Source organism: Triturus cristatus, chromosome 3_2 (genome assembly GCF_964204655.1).
Source record: "Triturus cristatus chromosome 3_2, aTriCri1.1, whole genome shotgun sequence".
NCBI lineage: Eukaryota > Metazoa > Chordata > Amphibia > Caudata > Salamandridae > Triturus > Triturus cristatus.
The window spans coordinates 1,001,478,853-1,001,499,930 of NC_140584.1; the positions used below are offsets into that span (position 1 = coordinate 1,001,478,853).

At 43.5% G+C, this 21,078-nt stretch overlaps 1 protein-coding gene across 1 annotated transcript in view; it reads right to left on the minus strand.

The window, feature by feature from the left end:
- The window catches only part of RASL10B (RAS like family 10 member B), a 466,401-nt gene that overhangs the window by 31,696 nt on the left and 413,627 nt on the right, over positions 1-21,078 (minus strand). Inside the window, exon 3 of the mRNA XM_085649629.1 lies at positions 381-505. Within this exon, the coding sequence (XP_085505755.1) occupies positions 381-505 (125 nt within the window). The remainder of the gene's footprint in view (positions 1-380; positions 506-21,078) is intronic.

Here is a 21,078-nt window from a genome sequence, read left to right on the forward strand (position 1 = left end):
GGCCACGGCTCCAGTGTTGATTTTCGCCTCTACCGAGGAGTTGCGCATTGGTTTCTTTGTGGATTTATGGGGGTAGCTACCCCTGCCGTGTGCCCGCCATAGAATAGGCTTGGGTACAGCTAAACTTTATGGTGGATATATATATATATATGTATATATATATTATATACACACACACACACACATATATACACACATATATATATACACACACACACACACACACATTTTTTACTAAGGTGACAGGTGCATACAATTTTCATGATTGCCCATTGTAGGTGACCCCACCAGTTTTATCTGTGGCCCCTTCTGTGCCCCGCCTTCTGCTCCTCCCCAATCTCATCTAGGGAAGCCCTGTGCCTCGGTAGGTACACACTGACCTTGTTTCCAGGATCTGTTGTCGAATAGTTTTGATGTATTCAAAGCTGTCGAAGCAGCAGATGTCGTAGACAAGGATATAAGCGTGGGCACTGCGAAGTCCTCTGCAGCACGCATCTGCCCACTCCTGAAACAGAGAGAGAAGACCCGTTTTTGATTGACAATAGCACAGAGGGCCAAATACCATTTCAGTGGATCACCGGATACATTGTGCGGCTTTATCCCCATTTGGAATACTATGGAGTAATAGAAACAATAAGAAAGAAATACAATAATGAAACACAAAGACCAGTTATACCTGTCAATGTCTTCGAAGTCAACTGCATTGCTTAATTTGTGCAGGCGATAGCAGGTGCTCTCAACTGCGACATATTCATGAGCATCTGAATATAAATGAAGTGCGGACAGTACTGCATTTCTGTTAGAATACCTCAGAGGGTCAAACGTACAATTACATATGAGCTGTCTTTCCCAAAGAACGTTTAGTTTAGAGTTTCCTGTTCTATCTGTAATTTATCAGATCAATGAGGAAGATAATGAGAGAGGAGGTATGTGGGGTAGCATTGGTGCTGTGGGCCAAGCAATGCATGTAGGGTAACTTCCGATAGATAAGTAAAGCAGTTCTGCTTCTTTTCATTCAGTCACTTAGGAAGAAGATAAAGGACTTCTGTGCAGTAGTAACATTTTACATATCACAATGGCAAAAAGAAGAAAAAAAGTCTACATTGCATGGAAGGGGCAAATTGTAGAGCTGAGTAACTTCATCTAAGCATCCACATAATCAAATCTATGGGAAGGGTGTACCCAGCTCATGGGCCAACTAGATTTTTGTACCAGTCCTTATTGTTTCGACCCCTGTTGTTATAGACCTATCTCTTTGATTGATTCAGTGGTCAAATAGGTGTGCCGAGTCATATGTAACAATTTTCAATTGGGTAAAGAATAAAAGAATTCTGTACAAAATTGAACTCTTATTTAGAGAAAGCTTGGGTACAATGGAGCAATGTCTAAACTTACACCTCCTTATTATTAAATATTCCATTGCGAAAGACCACCCATTGTACCTCGCTTAAATGGATCTTTCAAGTGACTTTGACCAAGTAAATAGATATAAGCTCTGGTTACACCTAATCCAAATTGGTCTCGACCTGCTGCTGGTTGATTATCTATCTGCACTACATTCAAATCTATCTGCCACAGTTAAGTATGAAAACAATGATGTATACTAATGTTCGTTTAGCGCCAAACATGGAGCAGCACATGTAGCATCTGAGCCCCACTGTTATCTATCCTTTACTTTAACAATCTTAATTACTTTTTATTGAAATGTAGGCAGGATGTGACTAGGATCAATGATAAGGGTATCCCTGCACTCTAGTATGTGGAGGTTGTTGTCATAATGACCCACACACCTAATAACCTTAAAGTTTTAGTTGTTATTTTTTGTTTCCTTCATGGATGATCTTGATCTCCAGACCAACTACACTAAATTGTATGTGATGTCCTGTGGATCTAACAGCTCCAAGATGTGCACCATTCTGTGAATAGGAAAATCCTTATGAAAACCCTGGATTTTCCGTATCTTAGGGTGTGTTTTGATTCCCACAGTACTTCGTTATTGTATCTAATCACTAGGCACCAAACATGTTGCCAGTCTCTCAGCACAGTTTTAAATTTTGCCAGCAATATCTTCATCAAATCAGTAGCGCCTCTCATTGAACTTTATAAACCATAATGCATTCCAATTGCAGTGTGTGGAGCCGAGGTCTGGGGTTATGTCAAAGATGTTGCCGCTTTTTGGAGAATCAATTTTGTTAACGTTTGCCTTCGGTCCCAATAAACTGTCCACAATTTTTCTGCCATTAAGAGCTGTGTTCGAAATATATTTCTGATTTCATAAAACGTGCTCCCCTCCTTTTATGGGTATCAATTTGGAGTAACCCTGGGGCTGTTTTTAATCATTATGTCATTTTAGATTGTATAAAATGCCACAACAGTACATGTATACAATGGCTCTTTTATATAAATTCAAAGCTGGAGGATTTGGGCAGACCAATACTCTTCTCTCACCCCTCTATGATTAAGAAAACAGACAAACATGTGGGTCAAAAAAGTGTAATTGGAATGCAGATGCCTTGGCAGGGAGGCTATTGAGCTGACCAAATCCTCTTTAAGGCGTTATATTATTCTGCAAATGTGTGATGGAATCAAACCGTACTGATTAAATATTGCTAGTGAGTGGGAAAGGTCGCTTCTTTTCTGGTTTAGAAATTACACTATATGCCATCTTTTTAGTTTTCCACTGAGACAGTATAGTAGTGAGTCAATCTGCCTTTGCTCATATGATGAGTCTTCCGGACAGTCATAAATGCATTTTATGTGTTTTTGTAAATTTGTTATTTTGTATGTAAAAGCTTTCTTAGTCCTTTTGCTTGAAAGGCATAACTTCAAGATGTGATTTTTATGATTATATCTCATATTTAAGAACGAACGAATATAGTAAGTAAAGAAAACAAAAGAATCTATGGGAAGGGTGAGCAACCTGTGAGAAATTACAAATTCAGCACAGCAAATAAAGAGATTGATATTTATTATTAGAACGGACATATAAATATTATAATAGCATGTTTACTTCAGAACAATTGCAAGTAAGTTTTGTCTAGGCAAACAAAGGGATTCATTTACAAAATTTTTGACCCTGCTGTCCCTTTACAAAGTAATTTCCCTGACAATCTACATTACATGCCTGCTCCCCCATCAATATAATACTTGTTGCATACAGAACTTTCAAGCTTCACAGTCTTAAAGTGCTCCCTAGGTACCCTTCTGCCTGGGTTACCAGGGGATTATGAGCAATCGTCCTCAGTTATATCTTGCATTGCCAAAATTCAGATGGCTTGCTATCCCCCCCTCTGTAGTAAAAACTCTGTCCTGAACTCTGGAGGGAAGAGATCTGTGTTCCTGAGTCATATGCACTGGCAGTGGCAGCAGTTGCAATAGTTGGCATTGGAAATGAAAGTGGGTTGCTCTCGAGTTGTCAACCCGAGAAACATGTTGGACACTGGGACTGATTTATTTATTTATTTACAAGTTAAGTGCTGCTGACAGGCTCGCGGGAACAAAGCAGATCCTTCTTTTACTTGGCAGACCAGTGTTTTTTTCACAACAAATTTTATTGGCGATTTTGCTTGACAATAGCCCGGAGGACAAAATACAATTTCAGTGGATCGCCGGATACATTGTGTGGCTTTATCCCCATTGGCAATACTAAGGAGTAATACAAACAATAAGAAATAAATACAACAATGAAATACAAACGCATGTGCAATAACCTTCCGGTGTCCCCTCCACCCGCCCAGCACACTGCGCATAGCCTGACACATATACATTAACGAGCAAGAGAGTCTGCATAAGTGTCCTGTCCGTATTGTCGGATTTCAGCATCCAGTTGCACTTCTGCGGTGTGTAGAGGCTCAAGAATCAGGCCCCGGTAATCAGCCCGACTGTGCCAAAGTTTGGGATGCTTTTGCAGGCACCCCCTTGCTTGAAACACAGCAAATCCAAGACCCATACAGAAGTGTATGCCTTTCTTCCAGACTCCCAACACATTTTTCCATTGAAGGGCGATGTCCTGTTTACCAAGGGTATGGCCAAGGAATAGCTAATGCTGTTTGTAGTGAATACCATAAATACCCTCCGTGCTATGTAACAGGAGTAATCTCAGTGTTAGAGGGGTATCTCAAGCGAGCACCTCAGCCAAGCACCCTACCACTCCCCTCCAAAACCGGGCCAGGGCTCTACATTTTCAGACTGTGTGGAGGAAGGTGCGTCTTCGGTTCACATCAGTGGCATCTGGGGGAATTTATAAGATTCATATGCCATAGTCTGTGTCTAGTAAAGTAGGCGCGATAAAGATATTTAAACTGGATAAAGTGTAGGCGCAAGGATATCGCAGGCCCGCGAGGGGACCCCAAAGCATCCACCCAATCGTCATCATCTAAAACCAGGTCCCCACCACACCAAAACTGGCCCCCACCTTTACAGCCTAGCAGGGAAATGCCCGATGCCTGCTACGGCCAGGCCGGCCCTGTCTGCCATTCGGGTTCGCTATGCGTTGCTGGCTAAGGTAGTCTGCCCTGGATTTTAGCAATCCCTCCTTGTGTTTTACCATTACAGAAATTCCTTGGTAGTCCAGCTGCTTCAAGAGGTATAGAACCTTCTGGTATAGGACACCTGACCCCACCCGGCCAGTCTGTAGCAGTACCACAGAGCAGTGGTATTGTCCGTGAGCACAAGCACCAGTCTTCCTCTGATGCAAGGCAGGAAGGCTTTCAATGCCAAGCGAATTGCCCTCAACTTCAACAAACTGATATGAAGTGGATCCTCTGCCAGAGAGCAGACGGGTCTGAGCTAACCTCCCCCAGATGCCCCCCCCAACCTTGAAGCAATGCATCCGTCCTTGTTGGAGAGTGGATTATTGGTAGGGGCAAATGTAGGTTTGCCACTGGCAATAAGGCCACTAACACAGTATATGGCTCAGAATAGGTCTTAGAACATTATGCTCAACCCTGGGTAACGTGGCTGCGAGCAGACAGGCTTAACTTTAAAAACAACGATTCAGTAAATTTTAAACACAACACATAATAAAAATCCAACACCAATTTATGAAAATGGGAAATATTTTTATCTTTGAAATGAAACCAAAATGACAAAAATCCAATGTAGGGAAACCGGAGATATGATTTTTTAAAGATTTATCACTTTATAGCATTTAGAAACTTATAGCACCCTATTGGGACATCTGGTCGCGATAGACCGGCTCAAAGTCAAAGTTTAAGGCCGACCGCGATGGAAACCTGATCGGCTACCACTCGTGGTAGGTCCCGGTCACAGTTTTTACCTTCGGACTTAGAAACTTTTCTGGAGCTTTTTCTCGCGGGGTCCCTCGATGCTCTTCAACAGGCCAGATTTGGTGAGGGTTCGGCAAGCCTCGTATTTCTTCTACTCCCGGTCAAACTCTGGAAATCGGACCTACGGAGCTTTTAGCAGGACGAACCTGGATGGCTTGGCCGGCTCGCGAGTGAAGGCAGGCGGCTTGGCTGGCCAGGTTGAGTGGGTCCCTCTATAGAGCTTTATTTCAAAATTGCTCCAAAGTTCTCCAAACTTCTGGAACTTCTTCCTGAAGTTTCCCAAGGGGTCCCAAAGTGTCTCAAACTCACTCCAAGGGTCTGGAAGCTCCAAGATGGTACTTGAAAGTTGAAGACTTCAGTTCCCACAATCCACTTAGACAAAATCCTTACAAATCCACTGGTCGTTCTCCAGGTTGAGGATCCTTGGTGGTGATGTTCCAGGTGAGCCCTGTTAACCTGTAGCAGGGAGTCCACTCTTTAGTTCCTTTACAGCAAGGTAATCCACAGGGCTGTAGTTTCAGCTGGTGCAGACTTCAGAGAGCAGGCCTTAGAATTTTGCACCCCAACTTCTCAGCATGGCAATGTCTTGCTTTATCAAGTTTCAAGCAGCAGATCTGTGACACTCTGCCCCTCTCAGATACTTATTCCAAGTACACTGGGTCAAGCAGGAGGTTACTCCTGACCAATGGGAGTGGGTCAATTCCCCAAGGATATGACCACATCTTGTAGAGTGTGGCATTAATTTGTCCCAGAGTGCACCAAATCCTCCAAATTCATAATGGCTAGTTTTCCAGCAGGGAGGTAAGAGCAGGCTAAACACACCCATAGGATTGGTACTTTCCATGGCGAGGCTCAGTCAAAATATTGAAGCTTAAATATCGACCTACACTAAAATGGAGATCTAAATATCGTAGGGACAGAATATCGAAGTCAAGAATATCGTTGACCAGAATATCGACTTTAAGGTAAGGAAAAACGGATTTTTTTTTTCATATCGAAGTATGTATTATCGAAGTAAATAATGTGGTTTGCAAAAATATAGTTGTAAATAATATCGATGTTTTTTTTGTGTTATGTATTGTATATGTTTAACTTTTTTTTTACAGTTTTTACATTATTTTTAAATATATGTATTAAATGTTTAGAATATAGTAAATTTTAAAGTAAATTTTGCGTTTTAGTATCAGAGCGGGTTGTGGGTTTTTTAGGGGAATAGGGTGGGAAGTAATTTACATATAATTTATTGTTGATTAATTTATTGTTGATTAATTTATTGTTAATTAACTTTTATTAACTGGTTAATTTATAATTTATAATTAATTTTTATCTATCATTATTGTTAATTAATTTTTTGTAAATCAATTATTAATTGGTAATTAATTTTAATTAATTGATTGATGGGTAATTAATTTATGTTATTTTTAATGTGTTGTGGGTTTATAGGGGAATAGGGTGGGAAGTAATTTAAATATAATTAGTTAATATGTATTTATTGTTATTGTTAATTTATTTATAAATTAATTATTAATTGGTAATTCATTTTTATTAATTCGTTAATTTATAATTATATTAATTATAAATACTTTATTATTAGTTTTTATTTATTGTAAATTAATTATTAATTGGTAATTAATTGATTAATTGGTAAGTAAATTAATTATGTTATTTTTAATGTGTACGGGGTTGTGGGTTTATAGGGGAATAGGGTGGGAAGTAATTTAAATATAATTAATTAGTTAATATGTGTTTATTTATTAATATTGTTAATTAATTTATTGTTAATGAATTATTAATTGGCAATTAATTTCTTTTAATTGAATAATTGATAATTAAATTTATGTGTAGCACGTTGTGTGTATTTAGGGGAATAGGGTGGGAAGTAATTTAATGTTATTTAAATAAATATTGATTTAATAGGTATTTATTAATAATTATTGTTAAATAATTATTAATGTTATTTATTTAAAAAAATAAAATATTGTATAAGTATGTTAATTTAACTCCTATGCTATCCTACATTTTCCCTACTGTTGCACTCTCTGGAGTGGGAATAGTAATTTTTACCCCTACGCTATCCAACACTTTCCCTACTGTTGCACTCACTGGAGTGGGAATAGTAATTTTTACCCCTCCGCTATCCAACACTTTCCCTACTGTTGCACTCACTGGAGTGGGAGTAGTAATTTCTACCCTTCCGCTATCCAACACTTTCCCTACTGTTGCACTCACTGGAGTGGGAATAGTAATGTTTACCCCTACGCTATCCAACACTTTCCCTACTGTTGCACTCACTGGAGTGGGAATAGTAATGTTTACCCCTCCGCTATCCAACACTTTCCCTACTGTTGCACTCACTGGAGTGGGAATAGTAATTTTTACCCCTACGCTATCCAACACTTACCCTACTGTTGCACTCACTGGAGTGGGAATAGTAATTTTTACCCCTACGATATCCAACACTTTCCCTACTGTTGCACTCACTGGAGTGGGAATATTTTTTTTTACCCTTACGCTATCCAACACTTTCCCTAATGTTGCACTCGCTGGAGTGGGAATAGTAATTGTTACCCCTCCGCTATCCAACACTTTCCCTACTGTTGCACTCACTGGAGTGAGAATAGTAATTTTTACCCCTCCGCTATCCAACACTTTCCCTACTGTTGCACTCACTGGAGCGGGAATAGTAATTTTTACCCCTCCGCTATCCAACACTTTCCCTACTGTTACACTCACAGAAGTGGGAATAGTAATTTTTACTCCTCCGCTATCCAATACTTTCCCTACTGTTGCACTCACTGGAGTGGGAATAGTAATTTTTACCCCTACGCTATCCAACACATTCCCTACTGTTGCACTCACTAGAGTGGGAATATTTTTTTTTACCCTTACGCTATCCAACACTTTCCCTAATGTTGCACTCACTGGAGTGGGAATAGTAATTTTTACCCCTACGCTATCCAACACTTTCTCTACTGTTGCACTCACTGGAGTGGGAATAGTAATTTTTACCCCTCCTCTATCCAACACTTTCCCTACTGTTGCACTCACTGGAGTGGGAATAGTCATTTTTACCCCTCCGCTATCCAACACTTTCCCTACTGTTACACTCACAGGAGTGGGAATAGTAATTTTTACCCCTACACTATCCAACACTTTCCTTACTGTTACACTCACAGGAGTGGGAATAGTAATTTTTACTCCTCCGCTATCGGGCAACAAGCAACAACAACCGCTATGTATTTGATTCCTCTGGCTCCGGAAAGTCACTCGTATCTTGCTGGTGATGCTTGAGACATTAGCTTATTGGAGTTAGTGACCAGACGATAGCTCAAAACACTCATTTGCATCTTCAAAGGAGAGGAAGACACGCGACGTCCGCACGGAGTCAGGCAGCGTTTTACAGACCAGCAAGTACAATTCGTACCCACAGCACTCCGCACGGAAGTCAGGTCGTCGGATGGCTTCTTCAGCAGGGTGTTGATCTCGGTATGTTTCCAGTTGTCGTGGAATGTGGCGGTTTTGATGGAGCAGTTGATGGTGCAGGGAAGCTCTGGAGTAGGGTGGCTGCTCTATGGAAGTTGTGATACAGGCATGGGTCCGATGGGGCTCTGGAGTGGATGCTCTTCATGGTCTTGAGTGCATCGTCTGTGGTAAGTGGAGTTCAGTTGGGCAGGGTCTGTTGGGGTGCAGCGTGGTTCCGTGCGGTGGTGACGGGTGTTGTGGCAGGGTCTTGGGTGTCGAAGCAGTCGTAGATTTGCCTAATCTTGTGGTGGAAGAAGGTGCCAAGTTTGTTACAGAGGGCTTGGGAGGGTGGGACGTCTGTGGCGGTTGGGCTTGGCAAACTCCTTGACAATGGCGAAGAGTTCGTTGCTGTTGGGTGCGTTGGCGTTGATTCGGTCTTGGAGGGCCATTTTCTTTGTGGTTTTGAGGAGCAGGTGGTGTGGGTTGACGGTGGTTTTGAATGTTGCACGGGGTTTTGTTGTTCCTCTATCTCTTCTCGAGCCATCTTCAGGTGTGTCTTGATTTGGGGTGGGTGTGAGTGAACAAGCTGGCTTTCTTGGAGTGTTGCTTTCCTGGTGCCTTCTTGAAGGGTGCCAGAGTGTCAGTGCAGTTGGAGGTCCATTGGTGAAGGTTATGTGCCGAGGTGTTGGCCTATGTTGAAGTTGGCAGTGTTGTAGGGCTGCGGAAGGCGATCAGTTGTTCTTCAGTGGCCTTATTCCAGCTGTGTTGGGGGCGGGGGGGGGAGGGTGATGGTGACCAGTGGGAGTGGTGAAGGCAAAGTGCACGCAGTGGTGGTCGGTCCAGAGGAGTTCTATGGTGTGGCTGTAGGTGATGTTCCCTCTGGCGGAGAAGTCTGGGTCGAGCGTGTCCTGCTGTGTGGGTTGGAGCAGTGACTAGATGCTTCAGTCCAACGTTGGTGAGGTTCTCCAGAAGGGATGCGGTGTTCTGGTCATTAAGGTTGTCCAGGTGGGAGTTGAGGTCGCCAAGTAGGATGTAATTGGTGGATGCAAGAGCCTGGGGTGCGATAAGGTCTACGATGGCATCTGTGAAGGTCAGACAGGGGCTGGGATGCCTGTAGACGAGAGTGCCGCTGAGGGTGGTGTCGGGGTTGGTATGAATTTGGAAATGGAAGTGTTCCATGGTTGTCGTAAGGTCATTTGAGTGAGTGGTCAGGCAGAGGGTGCTCTCGTGGACGATGGCAATGCCTCCTCCTGGTCAGTCGGCACGGTCCTTGTGGGTGATTTGGTAGCCATTGGGGATGGTGGTTGCGATGTTTGGACCACAGCAGGGGTTGGTCCCGGTTTCTGGGAAGAAGGTTATGTCGGGAGAGGCGGCATTGAGAAGGTCCCAGATTTCTGTGGCATGTTTGTGGAGGGAGTGTGTATTGAGGATGCAGTTGGGCCGGTCGGGCGTGTTGTCGGTCGGCGATAGGAGCCGACATGGGCGAAGGTGTGGCTGCAGTTCCAGCAGGAGAAGAGTCCTTGGGTGTCCTTTGGTAATGAGAGGGGGAAGGAGGCATGGCATCTTGTGTTGAGAGCAAGGAGGCTGCTAGCGTTTTATCGGTTTGAAGGTCCTAGAACCAGGGTCCATGGCAGTGAGCGAGGTCCGGGCACAGACGGGCTTGCCTTTGGTGCCCTGGAGTAACGGATAGTGCCCCTCTGTGCCTGCCTTAATGTAGGTCTGATGAAACTGCACACCAAGTGCAACTCATTTGGCCACACCCCTGGCATAGGCGGAATATGGTGCAGAATAGAATTGTCCCCACCACTTCTTCGCCAACTTCTGGACCTCGCTACCCATCAGATAAGTCTCCTGTAAACAGGCAATTTGTAACCTGATTGCGCTTCAGGAACAAATGAACCCTATATCGCTTGGTGTGTCCCTGCAAGTTCCGGACATTCCAGGTTATTATGTTGCTACAGTCAGCCATAAGGAAGCAGCCCCCCCATGCCCCAGAAGGTTCTACACTGAATGAATGGATAAATAAAGGAATTCATGAATGAAAAAGACTTTCAAAGCAAAACTAATGCCAAAAGGCATCAATGTGCTTATAGCAGTTAGTCTTAGAAAGGGAAGAAAGAGCAAGGAAAATAATCCGCTGACTATCCATTTAAGAGTAAAAAGCCAGTCTTTCAAGGCCTTGTGGAATGAAGCATGAGATTGAAGACTGGAGACAGAATAAGGAAGCGAGTTCCACAGCTTGGATGCAGTCTCCAAAAGGGTTCAACCTCCCAATCTCGGTTTTCTATGCTTAGGAACAATTATAAGATTTCTGCCAGAGGATCGCAGAGGTCTAGAGGGAATGTTAACATAGAAACAAATAACTGAGTTCTCCCAGACCAATGTTGTGCAGGGCTTTGTGAACCATACATAGAGCCTTAAATGTAATTTGTTTGTTCACAGGTAGCAAGTAAGTGAAGTTTCTGAATCCCCTCAGAAACTGATTGAAATTTGGGGATATCAAGAATTAATTTGTCTCCCGCATTCTGAACCAGCTGTAGTTTAGCAAGTACAGTCTTATTGATATCCAGGTAGAGGATATTACAGTAATGCAACCTGGATATAATAAGTGGCAAAGCCACTTGTTTTCCTACAGGAAGTGAAATAAGAGGAAAGACTTTCCTAAGGTACTTGATTATCCAGAAACAGGTTGAAACTGTCCTGTTTACCTGCAGGTTGAACAATAGGTTCATATTGACCAATATTCTAAGATTTTTAGCAGAGTCTGTTGGAGTAGGTAAGGCCCCCAGCCTATTTGGTCACCACAGATTAGACCAAACAGACGGTTGACCACCAAAGATCAAGACCTCTGTCTTGTCTCCATTGAATCTTAAGTAGTTTTTCTCCATCCATGTGGTAACGGGCTGCATACAGTTTTTAAAATTGGTGGCAGTCACATCCATGTCCCTAGTAATAGACACGATGATTGTGTGTCATCCGCATAAGACAATGCTTGGAGCCCAAAAGATCTGATAAGTTTTGTAAGAGTGGAAACATACAAGTTGAACAACATAGGGCTCAAAGAAGACCCCTGAGGCACCTCACATGGCAACATTATGGCCTCCGTGCAAAAATGATCCACCAAAACCATCTGAGATCGGTGACTTAAAAAAGATGCCAAATGTTTGAGTGCTAAGTCTGTGACCCCCATTTGCTGGAGCGACTCAACAAGCCGTGTCGAGGAGATGGTATTCAAGGCTGCAGATAGGTCCAGAAGGACCAACGCTGCAGCCTCCTCAGCATGCACCATGGAACAGATGTTCTTGACTGTAGATACTAGTGCAGTCTCAGTCTCATGGCTGCGCCCGAATCCATAATGATATACATCTAGCAAGTAAAATTGTTCAAGATAGTTCATAACCTGGACATTAAGATGTTTCTCCAGGATTTTGGTGGCTACGGGTAACAAGGAGATAGACAGATAGTTTTAGTTCTATAGGGTCCAATTAGGCTTTTTAAGCAGAGGCTTAACCACCGTCCTTTTCCAAAATCGAGGAAAGCACCCAGATGTAATGGCTTTATTCGGGGTTTCAGTAAGATAGGGAACTATAATCTTAGTTCCTAATTGCAAGACATTAGGAAGACAAGGTTCAAGTGGAGAGTCTGATTTGACACTGAGGAGGTAATTTTCTGTGGGGCTGTTTTAGTGAACAGACTTTTCTGAAGGCCAAATTCACACAGAGACTCTACATTACATAGAAGGAACTGAGGGGACATATTAGAGTTTAATCAACTTAAAGACCTCTCTGGTGAATTTCGTTGAAGCAAGCTCATTAGTGCAGTACCAAGACTTTTGCTCCTTGATGGCCGCTTTATATTGAGCCAAAATGGCCTTATATGCAATGTTTTCAGGAGAAAGGTAAGATTTTCCTTATGCCCGATCTCCGCGGCGACAAGCCTGTCTAAATAGTCCAAGCCTCTGTACAAACCATGGTGCTGTGGGTGTCTTTCTTCGTATATGAACTTCCTTAAGTGGGGCAACAATATTAATAGATGCCGTAAGTTACGAGGAAACTTCTATGGCCCCCTATTCAGCATCCACATGAACTGTCCATTTGCAATTATTCAAGGCCTGGGATAGGGTTTCTTCACTAAGCCCTTTTCAGTTCCTTTTGAAAAGGGTGTTCTTTCCACCAATAGGTATTTCCTGGGAAGAAGACCAATACAGAGAGAAAGGAACAGCAAAGTCGTCAGTCCAGGTAAGAGGGAGAGGATTAGTAACTTTGAGTTGGGCTTCATTAGTAAAAATGCCGTCCAATTGTGGCCAGCTTTATGAGTAGCTGCTGTGACTGTGTGGGACAGCTCCTCGCATGACATGATTTCTTTCAAGGCCAAAGTGTCCATAGAGACATCACTCTCCAAATGAAAATTGAAATCCCCAGCATTGTGAGGTTACTTTTGCACAAGTAAGGTTCTAATAAGTGGACGATCTAGGATATAAATGTAGATCTGGATCCAGATGGCCTATAAACTAAAATCCACCCCCCTCGCACCACTACCACTAGCCTGCTGACCAAGCAGGAAGTACCCTAAAGGGAAGTGAGTAAAAATAACTTTCCTCCGCATAAACAGCGTTCAAGGCTGAGGCAGTCCGGGGAAGAACACAGAGTGGAAAAGCCTTCTATGAAATGTAAAATACACCACAGTTCAAAGTAAAGCCACAATTTAAAAGAATAAAACATTGAAATAAAAGGATTAACATAAACAGAGGGAGCAGCCTACCGCAAGGCTAACCGCTGTGCATTCGCTCTGCCATCCTGAATTCATGTTCAAACCCCCGCACCACTGTCCTGCTGACCAAGCCGCAATTGAAAAGAATAAAATCCTTTCCCCCTATCAGATGTATAGTACCTTGAAGAATAGCATGCACTAAGACGACAACACAAAACACATCAAGAACAAGAGGAACAAACAACTTCCCAACCCAACCCTTCTCTCCCTGGACAAACAATTCAACAAAGAACAGCCTTGTTCGTCCATTATGTCAATGCTGTCTCAACTGCCTTAACCCACCCCAATTTAACAAGTCCTATCACATTATGTGGGAGTAACTCCCCAGAGCCCCGTTGTATCAGTGAACAGCCAGTACCAATGCCATGTAAGCAGGTTTATCTATACATATTTTTGGCAAATATTGTTTTTCTTTTTTTTTATATATAAACATTGGAGTGTTCGTACTTTGTATCACTCAGGAGTCTCCAACCTTTTCTGTAGTGAGAGCTACTTCTGATCAGTGAAAGTCATTGTGAGCAACTTAAGTCTAAGCAACTTGTGCACTGTGATCAGACACCCTCACACCCAGCTGCATTGACTTTAAGCCTTATGTCCATAGAACCAGATACTATGGTTTGAACAAAATACATTGACTGTGGTCACTATGACAGGACTGCCATGTGTGCCAGTGAGTGTGTGGTCTTTGGGGATGTTTGAACATGTGTACATATGAATGGGATAAATGTGTATAGGTGAATGAGAGCCTATTTCGTATGTACTTGTGGCACTGGAATACCTTTCATCATATGTGGCACCATAACTTGTATAATACAAACATATAACCATTTGTTTTTAAATGGGAGAAATTTAAATTGCAGAAAATGACCATGATATAGAACATTTTTCTGTACTTTAACATTTCTCCCACTTAAAATAATGGCTCTATTTTTCAGCTATAAATATACCACCATGTCTACCAGCTACTGGGAGCAAGATGCCTGCTGTGTGTAAAGGCGACACTTTGAAATGGGAGAAAATTAACTGAAGAGTTAACTTTGTTTACATTAGTCCATAAAACTCATAATTTAAATGTACGCCCATTTCTAAGAAACACATTTACAAACACAAGGCATCGTGCTCCCAGTGGCCTGTAGACAAGGTGGAATATTTATAACAGAAAAATACAGCCCTTTCTTTAAATGGGGGGTATTTAAAGTGAAGAAACATGCTTCCTAAAACAATTGGCCTTATTGAAAATGGAGAACAACGTTAAGACTTAATGTTTCCTAGGAATATTTTTCTTCAATTTACATTTCTGCCACTTAAAAAAAAAGAGGACTGCATTTTTCATTTGCAAATATGGCACAGTGTGTACGGGCTACTGGAAGCACGAGGCCTGCTGTTAGTAAAAGTGACACCTTGAAATGGAAGAAAATTAAAATGAAGAGTTAACTTAATCATTAAGGTAACTTTTCATTTCAATTTTCTACCATTTAAAAGCATTCAGTAACCTCATTTTGTTCTCACACTCTAATATTGAGTTGACAATGACTTATTGAAGAGTTAAATACCTTAGTGTTTCAGTTCTTCACCTCTGTGCTCTGGGTCATTAATCTGACTCCAGCACTGCCCATTCTCAGGATCTATTATCTGCAGCCTCAAGAAAATAAAGCAAAATAAACACAGTCCTCCATTAACTTTAACCCCTTCGCCGCGGCACGAATTTTGCCGCGGCGCTGGGGGGGTTTGGGGTGCTTGCGGCGCCGCCATGCTCGTGACGGAACCACTCCGTCATGAGCCACGGGCGCGCTGTGCTCATGACGGAGTGGTTCCGTCACGACTCTGCCCACTTGCATTGTTCGCCCGCACAGGCGGGGAATCAGTGCCGCGTGGGCGGAGCGGCCGCCAACGGCCGCAGCATGACGGAACCACTCCGTCATGAGCACACGGCGCCCGTGGCTCATGACGGAGTGGTTCCGTCATGAGCAGGGAAGGGGTTAAAAGAAAAATTAGACCCTCTGCTTTTTAAAAAAATGACCTTAAGGCTGTGAGCTACTCTGAAGGTGTCAACAAGCTACTGGTAGCTCGCGATTGACTGATTGGAGACACCTACTCCATCAATACACAAGAAAATATGGTGCACAATAAGGACGCTGAAAGCAGACTTGGTCTTATTTTTCAATTTATTAGCACTGAGTAATATAAACATTTCAGGAAAAACAAGGCGCGCATCGGGCACGCCAGGCGATACACGCGGAACATAAATTCACAGCATACAAACAGTAAGCATTTTTTTTTTTAAACAATTCACTCTGACTAATTGCCTCAGAAAGCATGTCAGTCTCAGCTTATAATAATTTTAGATACCAATGCACTTAACAGGTTATTCGAGCGGCACCAACTGGGAAGACAGAACAGACTCCATCGGAGTCTCCATGTACGGAATGGTAGACGCATTACCTTTTTTCAACCACTGATCTGGTGGGTCTACAAACGATCGGTTATTTGAGCACATTTTTGTAACCCCTTCGCTGCTAGGCCATCCCCCCCCTGTGCTAAGCCTTTTTTTGGCTATTTGCGGTAGTTCGCATTTAGGCCCCTGTAACTTTTTGACCACATAAGGTATTCACGCCAAATTTGCGTCCTTTTCTTCCAACATCATGAGGATTCGAAAGGTACCCAGGGTTTGTGGATTCCCCTGGAGGGGACTCAAAAATTAGCCAAAATACAGCAAAGTTTTGTTTTTTAGAAGAAAATGGGAAAAAAGGGCTACAGATGAAAGCGTCTGTTTTTTTCCCTGCAAATGGTATCAAAAAAGGGGTTGTGGTGCTGAAATCACCATCTTCCCAGCTTTCAGGGACAAGCAGACTTCTGTCAGAAAACCAAAACATTTTACACAGTTTTGGCATTTTTCTGGGACAAAGCCTATTTTTTGTGCTTTCAACCTTGTTTCAGTTAATGATAGTAATGGGAATGAAAGCAATAATGGATCCTGGAAAGCTATACATTTTTGAAAAGTAGACAACATTCTGAATTCAGCAAAGGTCATTTGTGTAGATCCTTCAAGGTTTCTTTATAGAAACTAACAGTTGAATATAGGAAAAATTGAAAATTAGTTGAAAAAAGCAGCCATTTGTGCCAACGTTTTCACCTGTAACTTCTTCAAATTAAAAGAGCTGTTTGAAAGCAATATATCGTTACATCTGCTGGACCTTTCTGGTTGTGGGGACATATAGGACTTGTAGGTTCACCAAGACCCCGACGAACCCTGAGCCAATAACTGAGCAGCGTCTTGCAATGGTTGTACCAGGTATAGAGCAATTCATTTGGGAAAATTTATACATGGAAAAATCGGTATGAAAGACAGCTATGTATTTATGAAATAGGAACAAAATATAGAGTTTAGAAACAGTAGATATGCACATTTCTGAAATTGTGAGTACCCATACTAGCATAAGAATTATAGGTCATTTTTTAAAATGACTTCTTTTTTACACATTGTCACATAGAAATGCATCGAAAGTCAAAAGGCAATAACAGTTGTTCTACAATTCTGTGTTACTCTAAGTCTCCTGATAAAAATGGTACCTCACTTGTGTGGGTAGGTCTAGTGCCCGCGACAGGAAACGGCTCAAAACGCAACGGGACACACTTTTATTTTTACAGTGAAAACTGACCCTTTTTTTGCCAAGTGCCTGGCTGTAGATTTTGAACCCTAGCTCTGCCGGCAACTAGGGAAACAGAGCAAACCTATACTTTTTAAAAACTAGACACCCAGGGGATTCCAGGATGGGGTGACTTGACTAGCTCTCACCAGGTTCTGTTACCCAGAATACCTTCCAAACCTAAACATTTGTCCAAAAAGACACATTTTCCTCACATTTCTGTGGTGGAAAGTTCTGGAATCTGCGTGGAGCCACAAGTTTCCACCTACCCCGCGTTCCCCAAAGTCTTCCGCGCAACGTGGACACTAGGCCTATCCACACAAGTGAGGTACCATTTTTCTCGGAAGACTTTGGGGAACGCGGGGTGGGTGGAAATTTGTGGATCCACGTAGATTCCAGAACTTTCCCCACACAGAAATTTGCGAAAAAGTGATTTTTTTAAGCAAAATTTGAGGTTTGCAGGGGATTCTGGGTAGGAAAAAGTTAGGGGACCCACGCAAGCCATACCTCGCTGGACTCCCCCGGGTGTCTAGTTTTCAGAAATGTGTGGGTTTGGTAGGTTTCCCTAAATGGCCGCTGAGCCCGGGGCCAAAAACTCATGGGACCCACCTTGCAAAACCAGGTTGTTTTGTGAAAGGTAATTTTGAGGTCACCTCAATAGGTTTTGGGCCCTTGCCTGTCGCGGGTACTGGACCCACCCACGCGAGTGAGGTATCATTTTTCTTGGGAGACCTGGGGGAACGCTCGGTGGGAGGAAATTTGTGGATCCACGTGGATTCCAGAACTTCCCCACACCGAAATTTGAGAAAAAAGTGATTTTTTCAGCTAAATTTGAGGTTTGCAGAGGATTCTGGGTAGGAAAATGCTGGGGGACCCATGCAAGGCATATCTCGCAGGACACCCCCAGGTGCCTACTTTTCGGAAATTTTGTGAATCCACACAGATTACAAAACTTTCCACCACAGAAAATTTAAGGAAAATTTGTTTTTTTTAGACAAATGTTTAGGTTTGCAAGGGATTCTGGGTAACAGAACCTGGTGAGAGCCAGTCAAGTCACCTCATCATGGATACCCCTAGGTGTCTAGTTATTAAAAATGTATAGGTTTGCTAGGCTTCTCTAGGTGCCGGCAGAGCTAGGATTCAAAATCTACAGCTAGGCACTTTGCAAAAAAAGGGTCAGTTCTCACTGTGATAATTTGGTGTGTCCACGTTGCGTTTTGGGCCGTTTCCTGTCGTGGGCACTACGCCTACCCACACAAGTGAGGTACCATTTTTCTTGGAAGACTTTGGGGAATGCGGGGTGGGTGTAAATTTGTGGATCCACGCAGATTCCAGAACTTTCCACCACAGAAATATGAGGAAAATGTGTTTTTTTGGACACATTTTTAGGTTTGCAAGGGATTCTGGGTAACAGAACCTGGTGAGAGCCAGTCAAGGCAACCCATCCTGGATTCCCCTGGGTGTCTAGTTTTCAAAAATGTACAAGTTTGCTAGGTTTCCCTATATGCCGGATGCGCTAGGGCCCAAAATCCACAGGTAGGTACATTGCTAAAAACAAGTCTGTGCCTAGTCGGCTTACTGCCGCCCTGGGTGAGTTATCGGGGGTGGGGTTGCCCAGATATGCCCCCAAGGGGGCAGAAACACTGTAGCTATTTTTTTGAGGGGTGAGGGCATTGGTATGGCCATTCTGGTCAGCCCCCACACCCACGCATAAAAAAAGACAGTGTAATCGTTGGCGGGGGGCAGAAAGGCTGTAGTTTTTACAGGGGAGGGATGGGGGCATTGGCATGCCCCTTTTGGGCAGCCCCCACCCTAATTCAGATTTGCCCCAAAAAATCCCTGGCGTCTAGTGGGCTTTTTGCCCTCTAGGGGGACAGAAAAACTGACGTTTCTCTGGGGGGTGGGGGCATTGCCATGCCCTTTTTGGGCAGTCCCCACCCCAACTTCAATAAAAAAAAAATCCCTGGTTTCTAGAGGGCTTTCTCCCCCCCGGGGGGCAGATTGGGGGCTACTGCCCCCGTCTGCCCCCTGGGGGGGCAGAAAGACTGACATTTCTCTGGGGGTTGGGTGCATTGCCATGCCCTTTTTGGGTGTCAATAAAAAAAATCTCTAGTTTCTAGGGGGCTTTCTGCCCCCCTGGGGGGGCATATTGGGGGCTACTGCCCTCATCTGCCCCCCAGGGGGGCAGAACGACTCTAATTGTGCAGGTGTGGGGGCTATGGTGTGCCCATATTGAGCAGCCCCCACCCCTATTTTGAAGTATAAAAAAATCCTTGGCTTCTAGTGGGCTTCCTGCTCCCTCAGAGGGCAGATTGGGGGCTACTGCCCCATCTGCCCCCCAGGGTGGGCATAAAGACTGAATTTGTCCCAAAAACATGGGGGGAGCAAAGGCCCCTTTTGGACAGCCCCCACCCTAATTCAGATTTGCCCCAAAAAATCCCTGGCGTCTAGTGGGCTTTTTGCCCTCTAGGGGGACAGAAAAACTGACGTTTCTCTGGGGGGTGGGGGCATTGCCATGCCCTTTTTGGGCAGCCCCCACCCCAACGTCAATAAAAAAAAATCCCTGGTTTCTAGAGGGCTTTCTGCCCCCCCGGGGGGCAGATTGGGGGCTACTGCCCCCGTCTGCCCCCTGGGGGGGGCAGAAAGACTGACATTTCTCTGGGGGGTGGGTGCATTGCCATGCCCTTTTTGGGTGTCAATAAAAAAAATCTCTAGTTTCTAGTGGGCTTTCTGCCCCCCCGGGGGAGGGGGGGGGCATATTGGGGGCTACTGCCCTCATCTGCCCCCCAGGGGGGCAGAAAGACTCTAAATGCGCAGGTGTGGGGGCTATGGTGTGCCCATATTGAGCAGCCCCCACCCCTATTTTGCAGTATAAAAATGCAGGTTGGGAATAAAGACTGAATTTGTCCCAAAAACATGGGGGGGGGGGAGCAAAGGCCCTTGCCCAAGGGACCGCTCCCCCCTCCCTGGTGCTAGTGGGTGCATCACTGCTTGGGGATCGCCCTCCTGGGGTGATCCCCAAGCAGCGATCCACTAGGGAAGGGTACCATTGGAAAGGGGAGATTTTCCCCTTTTCAACGATACCTCTCCCAAGTGTTTCGGTGCTCGGGGGGCTGAGATAGACCCATGACCACTGAAACACTGAAACTGAAACTAAGTTTCAGTTTCGTTTTTGTTTCAATGACGATGGCGCGCCATGCGCGCGGTCGTCATTGCAACGAAAACTAAAAATAGGCCTGGGGAGGTTAGGGGAGCTCTTCCTCACCTCCCCGGGGAAAAAAAAAAATGGGAAATCCCTCTGCTGCCTGCAGCAGAGGGATTCTCTGAGCATGTGCTCATGGCGGAATGGTTCCGTCATGAGCACTGCAGCACTTCCGTCATGAGCACTGAAAGGGTTAAGCGTTCAGAGCAATGTTCATCTATGATTTTTTTTAACCAATGATATAAACCTGATTTCAAACGTCATTTGGCAAATCGGACTCTACAGAAACAGAAAACCGGGGAAAATAAACCCTGTTATAGTTGCTAAATGCCTGCATGATAAGGAAATTATAACTATCCTCGCAACATTTTATGATATACGGGTAAGCATTCACACAGACATAACTTAGGATTGTATATTTATATCTGGGTCAAGAAGCATGATTAAAATGTCTATATGATCAGAATAGGGATTACACTACTTTCTGTTTTATTAGGGCATTCTATATGATAAAAAGCTGTATATGATCAGAATATGGATCACATTATTTTCTATGGTCATGCAGGAAAAATAAAGGGGGCAAAATGTTTTGGAGATTATATTAAATTCAAGATATTAATTAAAAGGATACATATGGATAATGAGATTTGAACATTGAAGGCATTCAGATGTTAATTTGATGAATACAATTGATAGGAGAAAAAACAAT